A 21,028-nucleotide genomic window follows, 5' to 3' on the forward strand; every position below is an offset into this window, starting at 1 on the left:
CCCTTTAGAATAATACGGAGGATACGTTCCTCCGGGAGGGCGTAGGTATGGAATTGTATTCCTCTACCTTTTAGAATCGAAGTGAGCTTTCTATGCTCAGAAGATGACGGGACCTGGATTTTGATCCCATCTTGGGTCGTGCGGGCGCTGGTGATTACGATGTTCTCCTCTTTCGCCCGAAGGGAGACTTCATTCCACCTATTTTTGTCCCTCATGTACAAGGGCGGAGGGGTGGGACCTTTTTGTACTTCAGTGACAGCCTTAGAAGGGCTGGAAGGGACCTTACGGACCTCGGGGATGGAAGAGGAAGAGGGGATCGACGTTCCCGAGGACGTTTTCTGAACCTTAGCAGGCTCAGATTCACGGTGACGGCGGGCTCGTTTTCCCTTACGGCCCTCCACGAGCGTGAATATGTCCTCCGAAGAGGACGACTCCACACACTCCGACGACGAATCGGACTCGGCAACGTCCATACGAACATCACACGATACCTCATCGTCACCGGCGAGGAGGGAAGCAGGGGAAGGAGATGACGCGCGCGATTGGGACAAAGCAAGAGACGCGGCGGGGCGGGCAGGGCCGGGAAACGACGCGAAAGACGCGGTGGGGCAGGGGGTCGCGGGGAGACTGGGTGACGAAGCGCGGTCGGCACGAGGGCTATTAACGCGGGGCGCGGAAGGCAAAGTTAACGCCGCAACTTGCGGTACTAAACGGCATATCTCAGCGTAAAGCGCGCTGCTTTTATCCGCTAGGATATGCGTCAAAATGAGTTTACCGATTTCGGCCCACAGCTCGGAGCTGTCGGCCATTTTTAAGGGACGGCCAATCTGCTATAGAATAATTACTACCGCTTCGCAAAAGCGTTCCTCAGAGAATAAGCGGCGCAAGAAACTCTGAGGCGATCGCTCGCTAACTTTCGCAACTCGAGTGGGATTGCTCGAGGGTGTGTGAGAGTGAGTTTTGCCTCTTTGGTTGGGGTTAACAAAGAGGATGTGTGCTTATGGTGTGCCCTAAGCTGGTATCCCTTTGCCGATCTTATTGTGCAAGAGGGTTCCTATGCTCTAAGTGCGGAGGGTTTTTACACCCCGAAACACGAAGAGAAAAGAATAAGGGGTAGAGATTGGTCACTCTACCCCGGGTGACAGCTAGAGTCGACTAGGGTAGACCCCAAGGCCGGTGGTTCTAGCCCCGTCCGGGTAATATGCCTGCCTCAAAGTGAGGCAAGCGGACGCCCCAGGGCCACGTCCCACTCAGCTTAGTTAACACCGCAAGGTATCCACTGAGGACCACGAAACTGTGGTTTTAAATTAAGATCGATGCAACTGTAAAATAACAGTCGTTATTTTAACCTTGAAACTTAGATAAGCCAGCAAGTTCTGAGAAGAACTATTGTTGGCTCAATGTATGGCGGCAGGGTCACGCCAGCAGGTAGCCGGCAGACAATGGCGGCACGGGGCGCGGGGCGCGCGGCGGGGGGCTGCGGGGCGCAGCGCGGGGAGCTGCGGGGCGCAGCTCGGGACCTCTGAACAAACGACCGTTCGGGACGGCCGCTCGACGCAGAGTCTGTCTTCTTCCACCAACCTTCATTGATCGATCAAATATACAGTTTTATAAGCGTTGCTACTCATAGTCAATACATTTGCATAAATTTTACCCTTGAGTAGTAAGTTTGGCCTAAGAATGCTGTCGACTTCTTCCACCAACCTTCATTGATCGATCAAATATACAGTTTTCTAAGCATTGCCACTCATAGTCAATACATTTGCATAAATTTTACCCTTGAGTAGTAAGTTTGGCCTAAGAATGCTGTCGACTTTTTCCACCAACCTTCATTGATCGATCAAATATACAGTTTTCTAAGCGTTGCCAGCCAACCCATATACTTACCTCATTTGATTAGATTAGATTCATTTATTTCTTATTTAACACGGTAACAACATAAATATAAGATCGTCGAAAATAATAACAAAAGAATGTCTCGAAGAAATTAAAGTAATATAAAAACATTTAAATAAAATGAAAATTAAAACATAAATAAATTAAAATTTAAATAAATAAATTATAATAAAATGTCACAAGATCATAAATCAATACAATGCCACGGCTAATATGAGTACTTAATAAAATAATTATATTTAAAATAAAATTACATTCAAGTAGACCTAGGAGTAGGGTAGGGCCATTTTTATGGACAATTTCGTTTCAATTATGTGAATAATAATAGAGAGTGTAGTCTTAGTTAAGAGTCTTTTTGTAATTATTTATTTTTATTTTGGTGCAATAAAGTATATTTGTATTTGTATTAATGTCAATTTAATTGGGTAATGTCAGAATATAATAAAGGATAATATAAAGTATTAATTAAATATACGGGAGCGATGTTCAACGGCTGTTACACCGCCAGCGCCATCTAGCAGATATTATATCGTGGCCAGATCTTAGAATCGGTCATTTCATGATGTGCTCGATCATTTAATGAAATGGTCACATTTCATGAAATAGCCAATATAAGTTGACCATATAATTATATATATGATATTTCAATCAAGGCTACGTTATCTGTGATGTGCCGTTCTCGGGACTATTCCCACTTTGGGACCGTTCACAGCGGTAAAAAGGCGCAAACCTTGTGTATACATAACATAAATAGCCTATATACGTCCCACTGCTGGGCACAGGCCTCCTCTCAATCAACCGGAGAGGGTATGGAGCATACTCCACCACGCTGCTCCACTGCGGGTTGGTGGAGGTGTTTTTACGGCCAATAGCCGGGACCAACGGCTTAACGTGCCCTCCGAAGCACGGAATCAACTTACTTTTTCGGACAATCAGGTGATTCAAGCCTGAAAAGTCCTTACCAAACAAAGGACAGTCTCACAAAGTGATTTCGACAATGTCCCCATCGGGAATCGAACCCGGACCTCCAGATCGTGAGCCTAACGCTCTTACCACTAGACCACGGAGGCTGTTAAAAAGGTCTTTATTACCTAACCTTTAGGCAGATAAGAACATAGTACAAGAAACACTTTGAAAAAGAAAATATTCCCACTTTGGGAACATTCTAGGGAACGGGACATCGTAACGGTCGCAAGTTGTGTATGTGTGTGTAAGCAATAGTTGTACTAAATTAGGAGGGTTCCGCCTTCAAGAAAGCCTTATACAACAAATCAAAAGTACTTAAATATAATAGATGTGGTTGGAGAGGTCCACAGAATGTAATATTAATTAACATTAATTGAAGTTTGGACCCTTCTCATGAATCCTGTTTACTTCACAGAGTATCCCAAAACTCGAGGAGACATGCTCTGAGTGTGGGTACTATATGAACCCCATAATTCTCAGAATGTAACACGTGTCATAAAAGTATGAACACTTTGTATAACAAATATTACTGGAGCCCCATATCGCTTGATAAAAATGGTAATTTTTGAAAGAAATGCAACCACAAAAACTGTAATGAAATGTAATGAAAAACCACATAAAATGTAATGAAATTGTACATGGTAGCATACAACGCGGACGTCCCACTGCTGGGCAGAATCGATCAACCCGAGGAGGTATGAAAAATATGTCACCATCCTCTATATTGACTTTTTGACAATCAACCCTCTTATATATTTAATAACAACTATGATTTGAAATATTCGTTTCAATAAAACACTTTTAGGCACGGAGTGTTCATTTTAATTATAGCACCAACAAAAATAAATTAAAATATATTTTAAAACACTAAAAAATAAATAAAATACACTAGCTCTTTTGTATCCTAAACCTGCATATTACTTTACACCGTCGTCACCTCAACATAAGGATCACAATTCCATTCTATGACGGAGTAATTACTCCATACGAAATTACCTTTAATCTCCAAAGGCGCTTCAAAGGCTAAATACAAAATTGCTTTGGCACCTTCTTCGAATACTTTGGATGTTTTCCTTCCTTCACGACTTTTCAGGCTCCCTGGGTTCACACAGTTTATTACTACTCCTTTATCTTTCCACTCTCGATGCTGCAGAAACGTCACAGCGTTTAAAGCCACTTTAGACACGGCATGGACATTCAACCCCCAGCCCTCAGTCTTTTCTATCCCTTTTCTTGCAGCTTCTTCATACTCTTGCATAATACCTACTAGGTCATCTTCTGTTAACGTCGGATCACTTATTCTTTTCCTAATATTCTCATTTTCTATAGTAGCAAGTAGTCCAGCTGGGCCTGACACATTTATCACTCTCGCGTCTTCTGTCAATAAAGGGTACACAAGTTTTCCAAAATTGATGAACCCGTAGAAGTTGACACTTAAAATCTTTCTCACTTTCTCCGTATATTTAATATTCTTCTCAGGAACGTAATCCGTGTTGTTGATTATCAACTCTATCCTTTCGTCCAGGTCTTGAATGTAATGTCTTAATTTCACGATGCTTTTCGTAAACGTTATGTCCATGAATATATATTCAATGTCAACTCCATCCTTTTTTAAGGTCTCTAGTATGTTGAAACCGGTGGTTTCGTCGTCTGTTGTGAAGTAGATTTTGTTCTTGTAGACTTGTGTGAGTTTTTTTAGCACTTGGTATCCTAGGTTACTGGAGGCGCCTATAACTAAGGCTACGTCAGCCATAGTGGCTATTACGATACTAGCATTAAACTGAGTGTTATCGCCGTTATCACCTGCCATCAAATCCCGTGCGTTATCACTGACAGCGCTCGTATTGTGTAAATAAGATAGTGTTTTTGAAAGACATAAGACGGAAAATTCACTGAATTTTGCAATTGTGGATGCTGTGTTTTAATCTCAGATACTTGTTTTACATTTTGGTGGATTTTTAAGAACATTGTGATTGTGATTTAGATGCATTTTAATTCTATATATAAATTAATATATAATATAATAAATAATATAATATAGTATAATATATTCTTAACATCTATTAAACAATAACTTTTGACCTCAATTAGTACTTTAATGTATAAACCAACTTTTGAATGCAACCCACTATAATTATATAAAATCAAATTAACGCAAGTTGGAATGATGTAACGGAAGTAGGATTAGATCAATAAATCATTATGAGAATTGCACTTTATGAAATAATTCCTAATTACTTACATACATAAACTCACGCCTACCGGGGTAAGCAGAGACTATGGAATTCTATTTGCTTCGATCCTGACATACTTCTCTTGCTTCCTCCATATTCATTGATCGTTTCATACACGCACGACGGTTCGGAGTTGATCGTACTGAACCTTTTCTAAGGACATCTGCAATTTTGTCAAAGTACTTACTTCTATTTTGGTATCCATCATCATCTTAATTATTATTTATATAAGTAATCAAGAAGTGACGGATATTTTATGTTTAATATTTGTATAAAATTACACCTTATATGTAAAGATGAGTTCACAATATGGTTATAATTATAATATTATTATTATTAAAATGTACTTTATTTTTTTTATTTCATTTTAATTTTAATAATGATGATGGAAGGGACGAATCTAATCTAATGTAATTACGTATAATTATGGATATTAATCTGAAATAAAGAATTTGAATTGAATTGAATAAGTTAATACTAATCGGAAGCTGTCTCTGTATGGAACAGAAAAGTACTTTAAATCCATTTTTTTTAACTTTGTAATATTTTTTTATTTGATCGAAGTATTTCTTTGCCCCACTCAAGATATTTCAAGTGATAAAAGAAACTACCCCTATAAAAGAAAAATCATCAAACCGAACCTGTCCCTGGCATATTAGAAGTGAAATCCTTCATTGACTCCACTATTTCGTCTGTTTTCTTTACGGCTGCCGCTGCACTGATTTTCTTTAGTGATACTATCAACATGGTATCAATAAGGAGATAACATTGATATCGTTTTTCAATAAATTAGGTCGTACCCGTACGGTCACGAGCATTAATATGTATACACTTTGGTACCATGTCACATTAACTTTTTTCACAAATTGAACTGCAAGTCTCACTAAATGTCAAATATGTTAGTGCGACAGAGTCTTAAAAGTGGGTACATTATATTGCTCATGACGGTAATGTTTTATCTGTTTTCGAACATCCATCGTAGAAGATAGTTAGACTGTTATTTATTTTTGAGGCGGATACATAATATCGCGAGGCTAGTGCTCGAATACCTTACGCCTCACGCCTTGCGTAGCCCAGGCCTCGCTACGAATATGAAAATGGACAATACATTACGAGGCGTGCGGAACACATGCCTCGCAACTGTTCATCCTAGGACTCCAGCTGAATTTCATGTTTTTTTTTTGAGTTTGAATTCATGTTTCGATCATAGATAATTGATATCACGTGGTTTTCAGGATTTGTGCTCGGTTAATGGCAATGGGCGCGTCCCCTTATATATGGGCGTTAAATATCGCTGGCAAGGAGAAGGTGTACTATTTATATCTCTGCCTACTCCTTTGGGGATACAGGCGTGACGCCATGTGTCTACGCACCTCACTAGAGGGGTCGCGGGGGGATTTTGGAACTAATGGACAGCGATAGGGTCTATATTAAAGCGCATACATTATATCTATACTTCTATTTTTAATTCGCATAACATAATCCGCATAATTATAAAACCGCATAAGTACTCTTAATTTATATAAATGAATACGCATAATCTTAATGTGCATAATATCAATATTCATAACAATAACAAAACATAAATTTAATAAATATAATGTTGGTTTTCATACACATGAAAAATTCTAAACAAATTGTATGAGACGCCTTGTGAAATGTTGATAGCCATTTCACTTTTCAATTAGTAAATTATGTAAATAAATTTTGATTATAATGATTTTATGTGTTTTTATATTTTATCCTTAAATATCTCTGTGTGGGTAGTGGGACCCTAATCGGTACTATGTTATGCAAATTGATTTTATAAAGATTAAAGTTACACTAGATAATGTTATGCAATTTTATTGTTATTCAGATTTAGTATTATGCGATTTTATTATTAGGCGGATTTAATATTATGCACATTTATTTATTTATTTCAAATCGGGAAACAAACAGCTTAAATAACAATTTAAAAATGCAAATAGTTTGTACATTAGCCAATGAAGTCTCCACTTATAACTAATACATGCATCACTGAGAAGTAGACAGAAGCAATAAATAAATTAAGTAAGCAAGCAATACAAAAATAGAAAGAAAAGTTGATGCTAGATTTGTTCCAACGTTTTGAGGGCAGATACAAATTGATTGTGCTTAAGATGAAATATGTCAATGCTATTGTATTTATCATTATATTTGCTACAAGTTCTAACTATAAAACGGTGCTTTAGGTAATTCGTTCTGCAAAAAGGAATAGCAAAAGTGTCAGAATTGGGACGAAGTCTAACGCTGCGACACTTAAACAAAATTTTGTTAACAAAATAAGGAGAATCAATTGCATTTTTTAATATTTTGTATAGAAACACTTGATCACGATGTTCTCTTCGACTTTCCAAAGAGAGGATAGTGCTTAAATCAAGGTTTTTAAATCTGTATTTTATTCGTTTAATAAATTTATTCTGTATGTACTCCAATGACTGCACGTGAGTTTTATACTGCGGGTTCCATACCGTTGAGGCATACTCCAGGTGGGACCTAACTAATGAATTATATAACAAAATCAGTGTCTTGACATTCTTGAAACTAGTACTCTGGCGAAACAGAAAGCCTAACATTCTGTAAGCCTTAGCAGTTATTATGTTAATATGAGTGGTTAAAAGCAATTCACTATCTAGTTGCACGCCCAGGTCTCTCACCTCGGTAACCCTCTTAAGAGTTCGATTTTGAAGACTGTAGCTAAATTGAATAGGTTTAGATTTTTGAAAAAGAAATTATACAACATTTGTCAACATTAAGATGAAGCTTATTACTATAGCAGTATTGACACAATCTTAGCAAATCCTCCTGCAAATGTTGACAGTCCTCAGGAGATCTAATAACCGAGAAGATTTTTGTGTCGTCTGCATATAATAACACCTTTGAATATTTAAAGCAATCAATAACATCGTTAATAAACACATTAAATAATAGGGGTCCAAGATGAGATCCCTGGGGCACACCAGACGTAACCGGCACAAAACTTGACATAAATCCCCTGATAGCAACGGCCTGTGTCCTGTTATGAAGGTATGATTCAAGCCACCTAAGTAAATCACCATGTATACCAAAATACTCGAGTTTTTTAATAAGTAATGAATGCGAAATTTTGTCAAACGCCTTTGAGTAGTCAGTATACACGGCGTCCACCTGATGACCATCACCCATAGCCAACAGTACACCATCAAGAAATTCTCCAACGTTCGTCTCCGTAGAACGCCTGCAGACAAATCCGTGTTGCTGAGGTATGAGCAACGGTCGAAGTACCGGAAAGATGGTGTCATAAATGATACGTTCGAATAGTTTCGGCAAAACAGATAACTTGGATATTCCCCGATAGTTACGCACGTTATGTTTGTCGCCACTTTTATGTATTGGCGTAACCAAGGAACGCTTCCATATGGTCGGAAAAATACCAGTAGTTAGCGATAAGTTAAACAAATGTGCAATGGGTTTTGACAGTTCTCTTGCACACTGTTTTATAAACAGTGGATGCAAGCCATCTGGTCCGATACCCTTAGTAACGTCTAGCAGTGACAGATACTTTTCCACCGTACTAACTGTGATAGGAACATTCACTAAGTTGATATTACCTTCCTTGCACGCAACTATTGTATTAGCATTAGACGAGTCAGGTTCAAAGACGGACTGGAAAAAACTGTTAAACAGATTAACTATAGTTTGTCCCTCCGACGAATTTGACATTGACATTTGCGTTATGCCACGACTGTTATGCGGATTTATATTAGGACAATTAGATTATGCCAATTAAAGGACACCCATAGCGATATAGTTACATTCCGCTAGTTTTATTTTACTATCAAGGATCCCAAAAACCATGTGTGTCGTGTTCATTTCATTTTGAATATGGAACTGTGAAAACATTTCTTCAAATCACTTGATATAAAAGACTTGTTGAATCAGACTTACGTCTATTCGTATTATGCAGCTTAGACTAGTATTATCCAGGTTTTACTGGCGTTATCCAGGTTCCACATGTATAATACGGCCTATTCTCGTATTATCTAGCTAGCGATCGCTGGTGACAATGCAGGCGCCTCCATTCACAGCTCGACTCAAAGACTCAAATACACGATAAACATTTATTGCTCCTTCGATCCATTCATGCTACGGGACAAATGGAAAATGTTTGAACGTATTTTCACACACAAGGCGAGTTGAAGACTTCACATAACATAGCATCACGCCCTGTGCTCCTGCAGAAGTAGGCAGAGGTGTATAGTATTACATCACTCATCGTCAGCTGGGGGCGAGCCTATTGCCATTAAATGGGCACAAATTATGGAAACCATATGATATCAAGTGTAAGGTCAATTCTAATCGAGTAAAATGTTTACGAGACATTGCAACACTGGCCGGAATTAAAAATACGAAAAGAGAAAAATGTTGGGAGGCGGGAGATTGTTTTTTGTTTTGGGTGGCTTTTTGTGAAAACCGGGATTTTGGTTGGAGTTTAGAGGGACGTGGATGCAATTTTGATTTGTTATAAAATTATAAAATTGTACTATATGCTAAAAAGTATTTGATTGTCAAAACTAGAGGAAATATATATGTAATAAAATTAAAGAAGGTGAGTCTTATTATACAAGTAGGTATGATCCAAAGGTAAACCACAGAATCGAATTCAGTGGTTTACACCCCGAGCTTTACTGTACAATTATTTTTTAAAACTTTACAATTCTTTTTCTGTTACGTTTTAAAATAACCGATTTTTTTTGTTGTTTCATGTCACTTTTAGCTTTGGCGACTCCAAGAGTTATTGACAGCGTGATGTATGTTATCAAAGTCTATTTATATTCGCATTTATGGAACATGCATTGTCGTTTCCGCTGATTTACAGCGTAAATCGTTTGTGTCAATCATGGCCGCGGTATTAAGTGTGGCATAAACATTGATAACGGCTTATCGGGAAAGAATGTGCTGACTGCTAATAAATTGTATTTAAAATAAATTCGTGATAGCCCTGTTCGGAGAACGCTTGATTTACGTCGTAGTACCACGGGTTCGAATCCTGGCTTGGGCTCTAAACCACTGAATTCGAATTTGTGTGTTTGAATTCAGTTTTCAGACAGGTAATACATGGAGGCGACGGCGCCCGCGCCTATTGGCAGTACCGACGGCCCGCACCAACCTTCTGTCAAAAGACCCATTTGTTCGAACCTTGCGCACAGTAAACGAGATAGCCGAGAGAGTGGATCTGTTTTCGTGTTCCAAGAGTGAATTCGCAAAAATAGCAATGAGTGTGATTTGTTATACTTAATTAAGGAAATCGTATATTGTGCTAGTTAAAAATAATTAATGATTAATTTTAAATATGTATAAATAAGTCCCCAACTCTGTCGCATTAGGTTATCCTCTAAAGATAGTTGTTGTGAGTGAAATAAATAAAAAAATAATAAAATTTTTGTATCATAGATAGTTGATATCATTTCCAGGATTTGCACCTGGTCAATGGCAATAGGTTCGCTCCCTGTTACATGGGACTTAAACATATAGCTGGCAATTCGTGGGTGCATATACTATACACCGCTGCCTACCTCTTCAGGAATACAGAGCGTGATGCTATGCTATGTGCAGTCTTCAACCCGCTTTGTGTGTGGAAATACGTTCAGAAGTTTTCTATTTGTCGCGTACGTAACCTGAATATTTTTCAGGTTCGGTTTTTTACAGAAGCAACTGCCTGCCTGACCTTCCAACCAGAAGGGTAAACCAGTCCAACACAGGTTAGGTTACCTCTGAAACCTTCTACATAAACCCGCTAATGTTCGCAAACTAAAAGTATTTATTGCCTTATGGTTCCGCGCAATTTATCACACTTCAAACCCCTTTATTCCCCATCTATTGGCACAAATCGAGTATAAAATCGATTGTCTATTAATACCCCTAGATCAATATTAACCTATTAAAACGTAAATAGATAAAAGCATACAATGCGAGGGTTGGAGGCAATGTTAGTACGCAGGATGTAAACTTCCGACCGATTGCGATAACAAAGAACTCTTTATTGAATTAACTAATCAACACCTGATATTAATCACAATTATTCACTTCAATAGGTTGGTAGATCCGGCGTTCAGTCGGAACGGATTTCTCGTTTGTCAAAAGGATAATATATGAGCAGGTACTTTAGAACCTTGTCACATATATATTCTATTTCTCTTTTGTTTTGTATTTTGTTTTTTCCTGTTTGTGCAATAAAGTATTTGTTATGTTATGTTATATATTTCACATGTTTAATTTGGATATGGTTCTTTTTGCGTTATAAAATACAAAATACTCCAACACAATCTTTAGTACTGGCTACTTGTGCTGTTATAATATACTATGGTCTTCTTCTATCGTGTGGGTTGTGAAGTGGAGTACCAACCTCATCAACCCTGGTGTCAGGGTTACTATTGAGCCGCCAAAGGCAGAGCTGAGGGCAAATGGGGAGAGCTGAGGGCTCTCTGGTACAAAACTTAAAAGACGACCCAGGGCAGTTGCGCGCGGACCTCGGCTCAGGTCGTTGTCTGAGAGTTGATAGTGGTAGAATGTTTAGGATTAAGACATTAAGTGACATAAGGTGACACAAGATGACATAAGGTGGCACAAGGTGACATAAGGTGACATAAGGTGACATAAAGTGACACAAGGTGACACAAGATGGCATAAGGTGACATAAAGAGACATAAGGTGACATAAGGTGACATAAGGTGACATAAGGTGACATAAGGTGACACAAGGTGACATCACAAACTCATATATTATATTTTATTAATTTATTGTTACTGTCGATTGTCATAATGTGGCTATCATTATTATTTGCACAAAACAAACAATTTTGACGCGTCAGGTAGATTAATTTCTTGCGATTTTCTTGGTTCTTTTTTAATGCTGCAGTTTAAATAATTTAGAAATATCCAAACAGCATAAACTATTCAATGTTACCCTATAGATTTTATATATTTATACTTTATTGCACTTAACAACTAGTTACATCACAAACATGAAATGGACGTTTACAAGGGAGGACTTATCTCTAGGAGAGATCTCTTCCAGCCAACGCAGAGGTAGTATAAGAGGCAGTGGATTTTTCTTCGAGCAATGGTGTTTGTTTATTAATTTTATGCATTACATCGATTCCGATATTTGTTTTAGTGAAAGGTTACATAAAATATGGAGATTTGTGATTTCCTATGGAGATTGGATTCTTTGAAGACGCAGAATGGAATAGCAATGGCAAACTTGGTGCGCCGAATGTGCTATACGTACCGCCTCGATCACAGATGTAGAATTACATAAATATAAAACATGCATACATTATAGTAGCCCTACCTGTGTTTTTGTTTAAAAGATTCTCTTGGACTACAAGTATAGAATACAATTTTGATTGATTCGTCATGTTAAGTTCTATGACATTTCGCAAGATTTAAAAAAAATGACTATTTTGGCACCATCATGGCCATTCGGCCAATAATTATAATAATAATTTTGTACCATTAAAGCCTTAAATATATGACAATATTTGTTACATTTACAGGCTGTGACATAATTGCTATGAGTCGGCCAAGGTCACGTCGACATGCATGACAGCACACTTGGCGAAGTTTTGGCAACGAAGAGATTCTAATATGAGTATCAAAAAAAAAACAATCAAAAAATAAATTTAAAAAAAAAAACAAATATTCAAATAAAAAAATCAAAGTTCAAAGTTATCAAATATTTTTGTTCTGTAACTGTTTTGTTTATGGTATAAATGAAGTTTTTAAGTATACTATGAGTATGAATTGCTTGGAAACGTTGCTGGCAACGTGTCCTTGGCATCTCGATGACTTATGGCCCTTAGACGAACATACATCACATAATTTTATATCGGCATCGCTGAAGATCAATAATCAATGAAAAACATTCAATACAAGTAAGTAATAAAAAAACCTAATAAAAAATTCCATAAGGGGAGACATTTGAGTCGAACTGCGTCTTTAAGCACGTACGTGGAAGACGGGGGACATATTGAAAAGGTAGAAAATGTGTCATATGCGTATTAAATTGATTCGCAATCCGAGAGGTAAGCAAGCGTGGCGTGTACCAGGAATTTCGCCACAAATGTATCGTTGCTTTATAGTGAAAATACACATTTTGGTGTGATCTTCTTCAACTAAACCTAGAAATCGACGTTTTTATTTATAATTTTTTAAGATTTTTCTGTCCATACAGTTTTTTGATGCTCATAATTGCAAAAGTTTTTTGAGAATTTTTCTAGAATAGTGTAAGTATTTTTACTACTGTTAAAGTTTTAATTTGTTTTCTTATTAGGTAGGTTGGTTTTATTATTAGGTATATTGTGTGTACTATATATATAAGTAGGTATATATGCTAGGTTATGTATATAGGTTAGGTATATATTATTATTTGTAAGTATGTTATATATTTATTTGCATGTATTTGTTGTTAAGTTGTATGTATAGTTTGTACCCGCAATCTTTAAATATTTTTTTTACCTTTTTCATCACCTTAAGGTTGTCTGGAAGAAATCGCTTTAAGCGATAAGGCCGCCATTTGCCATGTACTTAGTTAAGAGACTTTTTGTAATTATTTCTTTTTATTTTAGTGCAATAAAGTGTATTTGTATTGTATTGTTTTCAAAATGCCAGCTGGAGTGTAAAATTCACTTCTTTTTGTGCTTCAATAAAAATGTATGACAGTGAACTGTACCATTACATTAAAAACTGGTAAATAATTTTATTATATAAATACTTAAGATTATGCCTATGTTATTTTATTGGATGACTAAAATGGTATAAACCTTACAACTAGGCCTCTTTGTAACAAACATGTTTGCTATTAACACTTTCAAGGACGGAACGTCTACAGACGTTTCGATTCCAAGGTGTCATCCTACCTATTATGGATCACCAATGACTCATGGTTTTGTCCGTGAAAGGGTTAAAATAAGGAAAGCGCTGGCCGAATCGAGCAGAAAAGCAACATAACCCGTCCACTCCATAGTCCCTTGTATCTCATTTTTACACAAAAAACGCCGCCGTGAATTACCTCGGTTCTCACTTATTGATTTATGTAAATATGCCTCCCACTTGTTTCCATCGATGAGGTGTAGGCACGGTGCTTATTAAGTATTATACTCGCTTGTTTTATCAATAAGAGGGCTGTTAACTGCTGCCGCTTTAGCTTCTGACGAGACACGATCGTTTACTTTTTAACTGAAAAAAAAAAAAAAAAAAACACGGAAACAGCAATTGTGTACAGAGTAATTAGATACGATACGAGACTATATTTGTTGAGGTTATTAAATTTAATTAAGTATATTTGGGTGACATAATTCAATATCACTGAAAAGCTTCCAAGTCCAATTAAAATTTTAAAACTTTTTGTTTTTTTTTCTCGTGTCCAGGATTATCTTGTAGAGGCTAACTTCGAGTAGGTAGCTGGTATTTTTTTTTTGATGTGACTTACTGTAGATTTGCTGCAGATGGCATTAACTACTTGGCCGGACAAATGGGGAGCGCTGAGGGTTCTCACCCGGTATACAATTTAAGACAACAGGCCTGAGGGTGCCCAGTTGGGTTCGAACCTCGGCTCAGGGTGTCGTCTGAGAGGAATAATATTTGAAATAATTAATCGACCCTAGTGGGTCGATAGCGATAAGCGCTGAAGGAGGGAAATCATCGACCACGCCGGCGGGGTCGGTATTGGGGTTCAGAAGTATTTGGCGTCGCGAGCTGATGGCTAAAGTAATAGCGTCGTCGGGATCGTATATTACGTCCTTCACTCGAAGTTCGCCGATAGCGATAAAATTGGAAGGGGAATAATGTGGATTTCATCAAATCACCTAAATACTTGTTTAATTGTCTATAACTTCATTACGTCCCAATCATTTCCCAAACAACAAACCCCACATTTCTTTTCAATGAAAACAAACTTTTTAATCGAGCCACAGAGCATAGCATCGCGCAGACATGCCTAAATAGGTAATTGGGGCGCACACAAAGCGAAACTGGTTTGAACCGGAACTCGACGGTTTACAAACACACAGCAATGTAACGAGAGTCCCCATTATGCGCGCGTCGCTACCGGTGACATCTCTGTTCTATTTATACTCTGTGGTTGTGGTTCGGCGGCCGTGGCCATAGATTAACAATTGGATAGTAACAGATACGCCACTTGGGAGCTGTCCTGAATAAACAGTATAGCATGTGTAGACAAATATGTTCGTGTTCAGAGTAGCTAACGGTCCGACAGGCGTCTTCCTATATTACTATTTTATTACACCATAACGGCCTCCGTGGTCCAGTGGTTGAGCGTTGGGCCCACGATCCGGAGGTCCCGGGTTCAAATCCCGTTGGGGACATATCACAAAAATCACTGTGTGATCCCTAGTTTGGTTAGGACATTACATCACCTGATTATCCAAAAAGTAAGATGATCCATGCTTCGGAATGTAAGATCATACTCCACCACGCTGCTCCAATGCGGGTTGGTGGAAGTGTTTTTACGGCTAATAGCCGGGATCAACGGCTTAACGTGCCCTCCGAAGCACGGAATCATCTTACTTTTTCGGACAATCAGGTGATTCAAGCCTGAAAAGTCTGGAGTGGATTTGCACCAATGAGTTATTAATCAATCTTAAGTGAAGTTTTCACTAACACGGTTGGCTCGACCATTATAGACGGCTTTCCGCCTATCACGTTGGTCTAACAGAAAGCTCAGTAAGGTGTATGAATGTACCTCACGAGCTTATGTTATGTTGTGTTCTGTTGTACTTTGGGACCAGGGTTGGTTATCTTACAATCCACACGATAGAAGAAGACGGCTTTTAAGGTAGTTAGGCCGTTGGTCCCTGTTACTACATAATCGGTACGTAATCGTTATACGAGGCGTGTTAGGGCCTTTTGCGGCTTAATAGTAACCCTGACACCAGGGTTGATGAGGTTGGTAATCCACCTCACAATAAATATACGATTACACAACATAACACAATTCTAATTACGACGCCAGTCCTGTGGTTGAGCGTTCGGCTCGCGATCCGGAGATCCCGCCGTTCGAATCCCGGTGGGGACATATTATTACAAAAATCACATTGTGATCCTTGGTTTGGTTAGGACGTTAATGGCTCCCGTGATTGCCCGAAGGTATGATTATACTTACTTATATCAGTAAGTAGTAACCGGGACCAACGACTTTACATGCCTTTCGAAGCGCGGATAATCTTAATTCCGGACAATCAGGTAATCAGCCCAGTAATGTGTTAACTAAATTAGGGATCATAAAGTGATTTTTGTGGTATGTCGTCATCAGGATTCGAACGCCGGGACCTCTGGATCGCGAGCCGTACACTCAACCACTGTACCACGGAGGTCGTATATGAGTTGTGAATCTAAAATTAAATCAAACCATCCTAATTCCCAATACACCCATTTCTCTCTATCTTCTTCTTCTATCATGTGGATTGTGAGGTGGATTATGGTGGATCATGTGGGTTGTATGGTGGTGGTGGTGGACCTCCTCCTCCCCTCCTCCTATGCCTATCCTCTAGATAACATATGGCGTATTTAACAAACCAATGTCGCCAATTCACCTAGGCTACATTTTCCTGTCGCCAAATTCAGTAGGCGTTGCCCATTAATTACGTTGGCTTGACGACACATGGCTACGTGGGCTATATAGCTACACCATCGACCATACAACCGCTTAGACACCTAATAGAAGACCGGTGTTTCTGTCAATACATCTGACTAGAATATCTGAAGCTTCAATTCCCCTGGTTCATGAGATTCCCGCTAATTGCTATCGACCCACTGGCGCCAAGTAATTCTTTTAAATATAATCCATTCAGACTACTCCCTAAGCTGAAGATCGCACCCACCATGAGGCCTGTTGGCTGAAATTTTGTACCGGGTAAGAGCCCTCAGCGCTTCCAATTTGTCCTAGTTGGTCTCGGTTACTACTTAATGCTGTAAGTACGTAGATATTATATAAGCCATGTCACGGCTTATGACGTCTCAATACTAACCCTGATAGGGTTGATGAGGTTGGTAATCCACCTCACAACCCCCACTATAGAAAAAGATCACCTGATTGTCCAAAAAGTAAGATGATCCGTGCTTTAGAAGTCACGTTAACTCGTTGGTTTTGGTTACTACTTACTGACGTAACTACGTAGTCGTTTATGATCCATGTCACGGTCTATTGCGTCTCAAATAATAACCCTGATAGGGTTGATGAGGTTGGTCATCTCACAACCCACATGGTAGAAGAGAAGAAGACTCATATACCACCATCCAAGACAACATCGTTATTTACCATCAGGTGACATTTTGGTCAAATGAGAACCTATATTATTTAAAAAAAAATAAGTGTCTATGTGTTTTTTTAGGTTTATGCTGTTATTATCATAATTAAAACACATAATGACGGGTTCTTACTGCGTTTAAATCAGGGATATGAGACTCCCGATATTCTCATCAGTCATCCTGTGATTATGGCACTTGCAAAAGTGTCGAAATATCGGGAGTCTCATAGCCCTCATTTAAACGCGGTAAGAACCCGTTATTATGTGTTTTAATTAGTGTCTATGTGGTTGTGTCACGTGGGCTATATGGTTACATGGTTGCATGTAGCCACAAGTTGGCTACTCGGTGCCCGGGTATTGTTCTACAAAGCCCCGGAAGGTCAACTGAGGCATGAAGACATAAGCTTGGCCTAATTATGGACCTGTCTGAAGATGTAGTATAGGGAACTTGATAGGGAATGACTTGGGAACTGGTGTAAATATTGTCTTGTTCACTCGTCATTATTAGTTTAAGAGTTACGTTCTTGTCGGTGCAGCATTCTCTTCTCGACCAATCTGCAGGAAGCAAATCTGCTCGCGACACCAAACACTTCAGAACCCCGCCACCGACCCCGCCGGCGTGGTCGACGGTTTCCCTCATTCAGCGTTTATTGCTATCGACCCACTAGGGTCGATTAATTCTTTCAAATATTCTTCCACTCAGACAACGTCCTGAGCCGAGGTTCGCGCCCAACTGTGCTCCATCAGGCCTGTTGTCTTAAATTGTATCCAGGTGAGAGCCCTCAGTGCTCCCCATTTGTCCGGCCAAGTAGTTAATGCCATCTGCGGCAAAACTACAATAACTCACGTCAAAAAAAAAAAAGAAAAAAGATAGATATCTATCTAGAAAAAATATTTTGCAAAAATATACTTACGAGGTTTTCACTAAGCGATTAGTAATATAAAACATTTTTGATTTACACTTTTCAAGTTTTAAAAGTAAATCTGCCGTTAGAGTTGCAAGCTGGGCACTTAAAGCCATGAATAATGCACAGTGGGTTGATAAATGTTCTCTCAGTGGGCGTGTGATAATTATTTATCGCCTCCCGCGCCGAGATCAACTCCGGATTACACAGTGGTTGCGGCACATTCAGTCAACGGGCTGTGAGCAGTGATCGGATATTTGGGCAGACATTTATCTATACAGGGTGTTAGTGACATCGTAACCAATACTCAGGGAGATGATTCAGACCATGATTCTGAGTTGATATCAAGTGGAATTTTCCGTTTTTTTAGTTTTTTTTAATTATTTTCAATTCTATACTTTTGCGATGGAAAATTCCACTTGATATTAACTCAGAATAATGAGCTGAATCATCCCTCTCAGCATTCGTTACGATGTCACTTACACCCCATACAAGTACATAAAAGTAGCCATATAAGTACACATGGGTGTTAGAGACATCGTAACGAATACTGAGCAAAATTCCATGAATTTTCCGACAGCAAATTCCACTTGATATCAACTCAGAATCATGGTCTGAATGATCCCGCTCAGTATTCGTTACGGTATCATTAACACCCATATGTACTTGTATGGGATGGAAGTGACATCGTAAGTTAGGATTCGTAACGAATGCTAAGAGGGATGATCCAGCTCATTATTCTGAGTTGATATCAAGTAGAATTTTCAGTTGCAAATTCATGTTTTTTTTTAGTTTAATTAAATTATTTTCAATTCTATACTTTTGCTATGGAAAATTCCACTTGATATTAACTCAGAATAATGAGTTGAATCAGTTTCAACAATATAGCTCTTATAGTTTCGGAAAAAAGTGGCTGTGACAGACATGCCATTTGGCTACGGAACCCTAAAAATTATATCATGACGACGATTCAAACAGTAGTAACTATGTAGTATAAACTCACGACTATTTCCCAATTGGGGTAGTCAAAAGGGTCAATGGCCTCAGGCAAACTGGTTGTTCTGAGAGTGTACAATTATTATGGGGATAGGACCCTAAGTAAGCGCATGCCTTATCTCATCAACAGTTTGCCTGAGAACATAAAAAATGAGCCAAACATAAACATAAACATAAACAGCCTATATACGTCCCACTGCTGGGCACAGGCCTCCCACCACGGTATGGAGCATACTCCACCACGCTGCTCCACTGCGGGTTGGTGGAGGTGTTTTTTTTTTACGGCTAATAGCCGGGACCAACGGCTTAACGTGCCCTCCGAAGCACGGAATCATCTTACTTTTTCGGACAATCAGGTGATTCAAGCCTGAAAAGTCCTTACCAAACAAAGGACAGTCTCACAAAGTGATTTCGACAATGTCCCCATCGGGAATCGAACCCGGACCTCCAGATCGTGAGCCAAAAATGTTTAAAAATAAGTTACTTAGTTAGGTACTTACCTATTTTTAATTTTTGTAATTTAACCATGTCTTAGTGAGACTCTGACCTTGAAGTCAAATTGCTTATGCAATTGCTTATGCAATTTGACTGATAAAATAATAATAAATAAATAAATAACCATCGCAAGATGAACTAATTTCCACTAGAAAAATGAGTTTGAGCGTGTGACGTGTCTCTAGTTTCTTACTTAACAATAATCGTGTAAACGAGTACAATGGACGTGGATTGTACGAAAAAAAGGATTTGTATGCCGCCCTTACAAGTGTATTACGGAGATGAGATTGCGTTAGAGGCACAAATTGCAAGGGTATGGGTATTGAACATCTCTTTTTGTGCGTATACGCCGTACCGACAGTATCTTTTGGTTATACATAACAGAGCATCACGCCTGTATCCCTGAAAGGATAGGCAGCAGAGGTGTACGCTATTCAAAATTCTAGATTAAGTAAATTAAATTCATCTTTTACGGGGTTATGTATACGTTTTTACAATAAAATACTACGTAGATACATACATACATACATAAACTCACGCCCGTAATCCCTAACGGAGTGGGCAGAGCCACAAGTAATCAAAGACAACTTGCAGCCACTGTTGATACGATGTCGCAAGCTGGTTGTGAGATGGAATACCCGCCTCATCAACCCCGGTGTCAGGCTTATGATTGAGCCGCCAAAGGCCCCTGACATGGCTCATGTAACGATTACTCACTTACATCAGTAAATAGTAACTAGGTCCAACGACTTAACGTGCCTTCCGAAGCACGGATCATCTTACTTTTCGGAGATCAGCCTGTAATTTCCTAACCAAACTCGGGATCACAAAGTGATTTTGTGATATGTCTCCACCGGGATTCGAACCCGGGATTACTCAATTGTGTAACAATATTTAATGTTTATTTAAAAAAAAAAACGTCTAGGGCCCTGTGCCGAGGTTTTTCTTGCAGCTTCTTTTCCCCGGCTACACAGGTTGTGAGAAGCTGCAGTAGTTTTAGGTGGATGAGACGTTCGTTATGTAAAAATTGACGATTCAAAGTGTAACTATGTTACCTACTGAATAAAGATATTTTTGAATTTAAATTTGAATTTGAAAGTGCTTTGGCATTAGCTGTAAGCTTATATTGTGAATTGAATTGAATAAATAACTAACAAAATATGGATAAACATCCGAAATAAAATATTTCATTTCATTGATCGGCAGTG

The 21,028-nt window shown here is 38.7% G+C and overlaps 2 protein-coding genes across 3 annotated transcripts in view; both read right to left on the reverse strand.

Annotated features, from left to right (window-relative positions):
• Positions 1-21,028, reverse strand: part of LOC126367310 (elongator complex protein 2) — a 327,370-nt gene that overhangs the window by 185,670 nt on the left and 120,672 nt on the right. The window lies entirely within an intron of this gene.
• Positions 3,675-4,672, reverse strand: LOC126367363 (uncharacterized). Its single transcript, XM_050010859.1, has one exon. The coding sequence runs from the start codon at positions 4,670-4,672 to the stop codon at positions 3,785-3,787; it is 888 nt and encodes a 295-aa protein (XP_049866816.1). The 3' UTR covers positions 3,675-3,784.

Source organism: Pectinophora gossypiella, chromosome 6 (genome assembly GCF_024362695.1).
Source record: "Pectinophora gossypiella chromosome 6, ilPecGoss1.1, whole genome shotgun sequence".
NCBI lineage: Eukaryota > Metazoa > Arthropoda > Insecta > Lepidoptera > Gelechiidae > Pectinophora > Pectinophora gossypiella.

What these genes read in the sequence shown, in the direction of transcription:
- LOC126367363 (XM_050010859.1), bottom strand. Translation starts at nt 4,672, where the DNA reads ATGGCAGGTGATAACGGCGATAACACTCAGTTTAATGCTAGTATCGTA.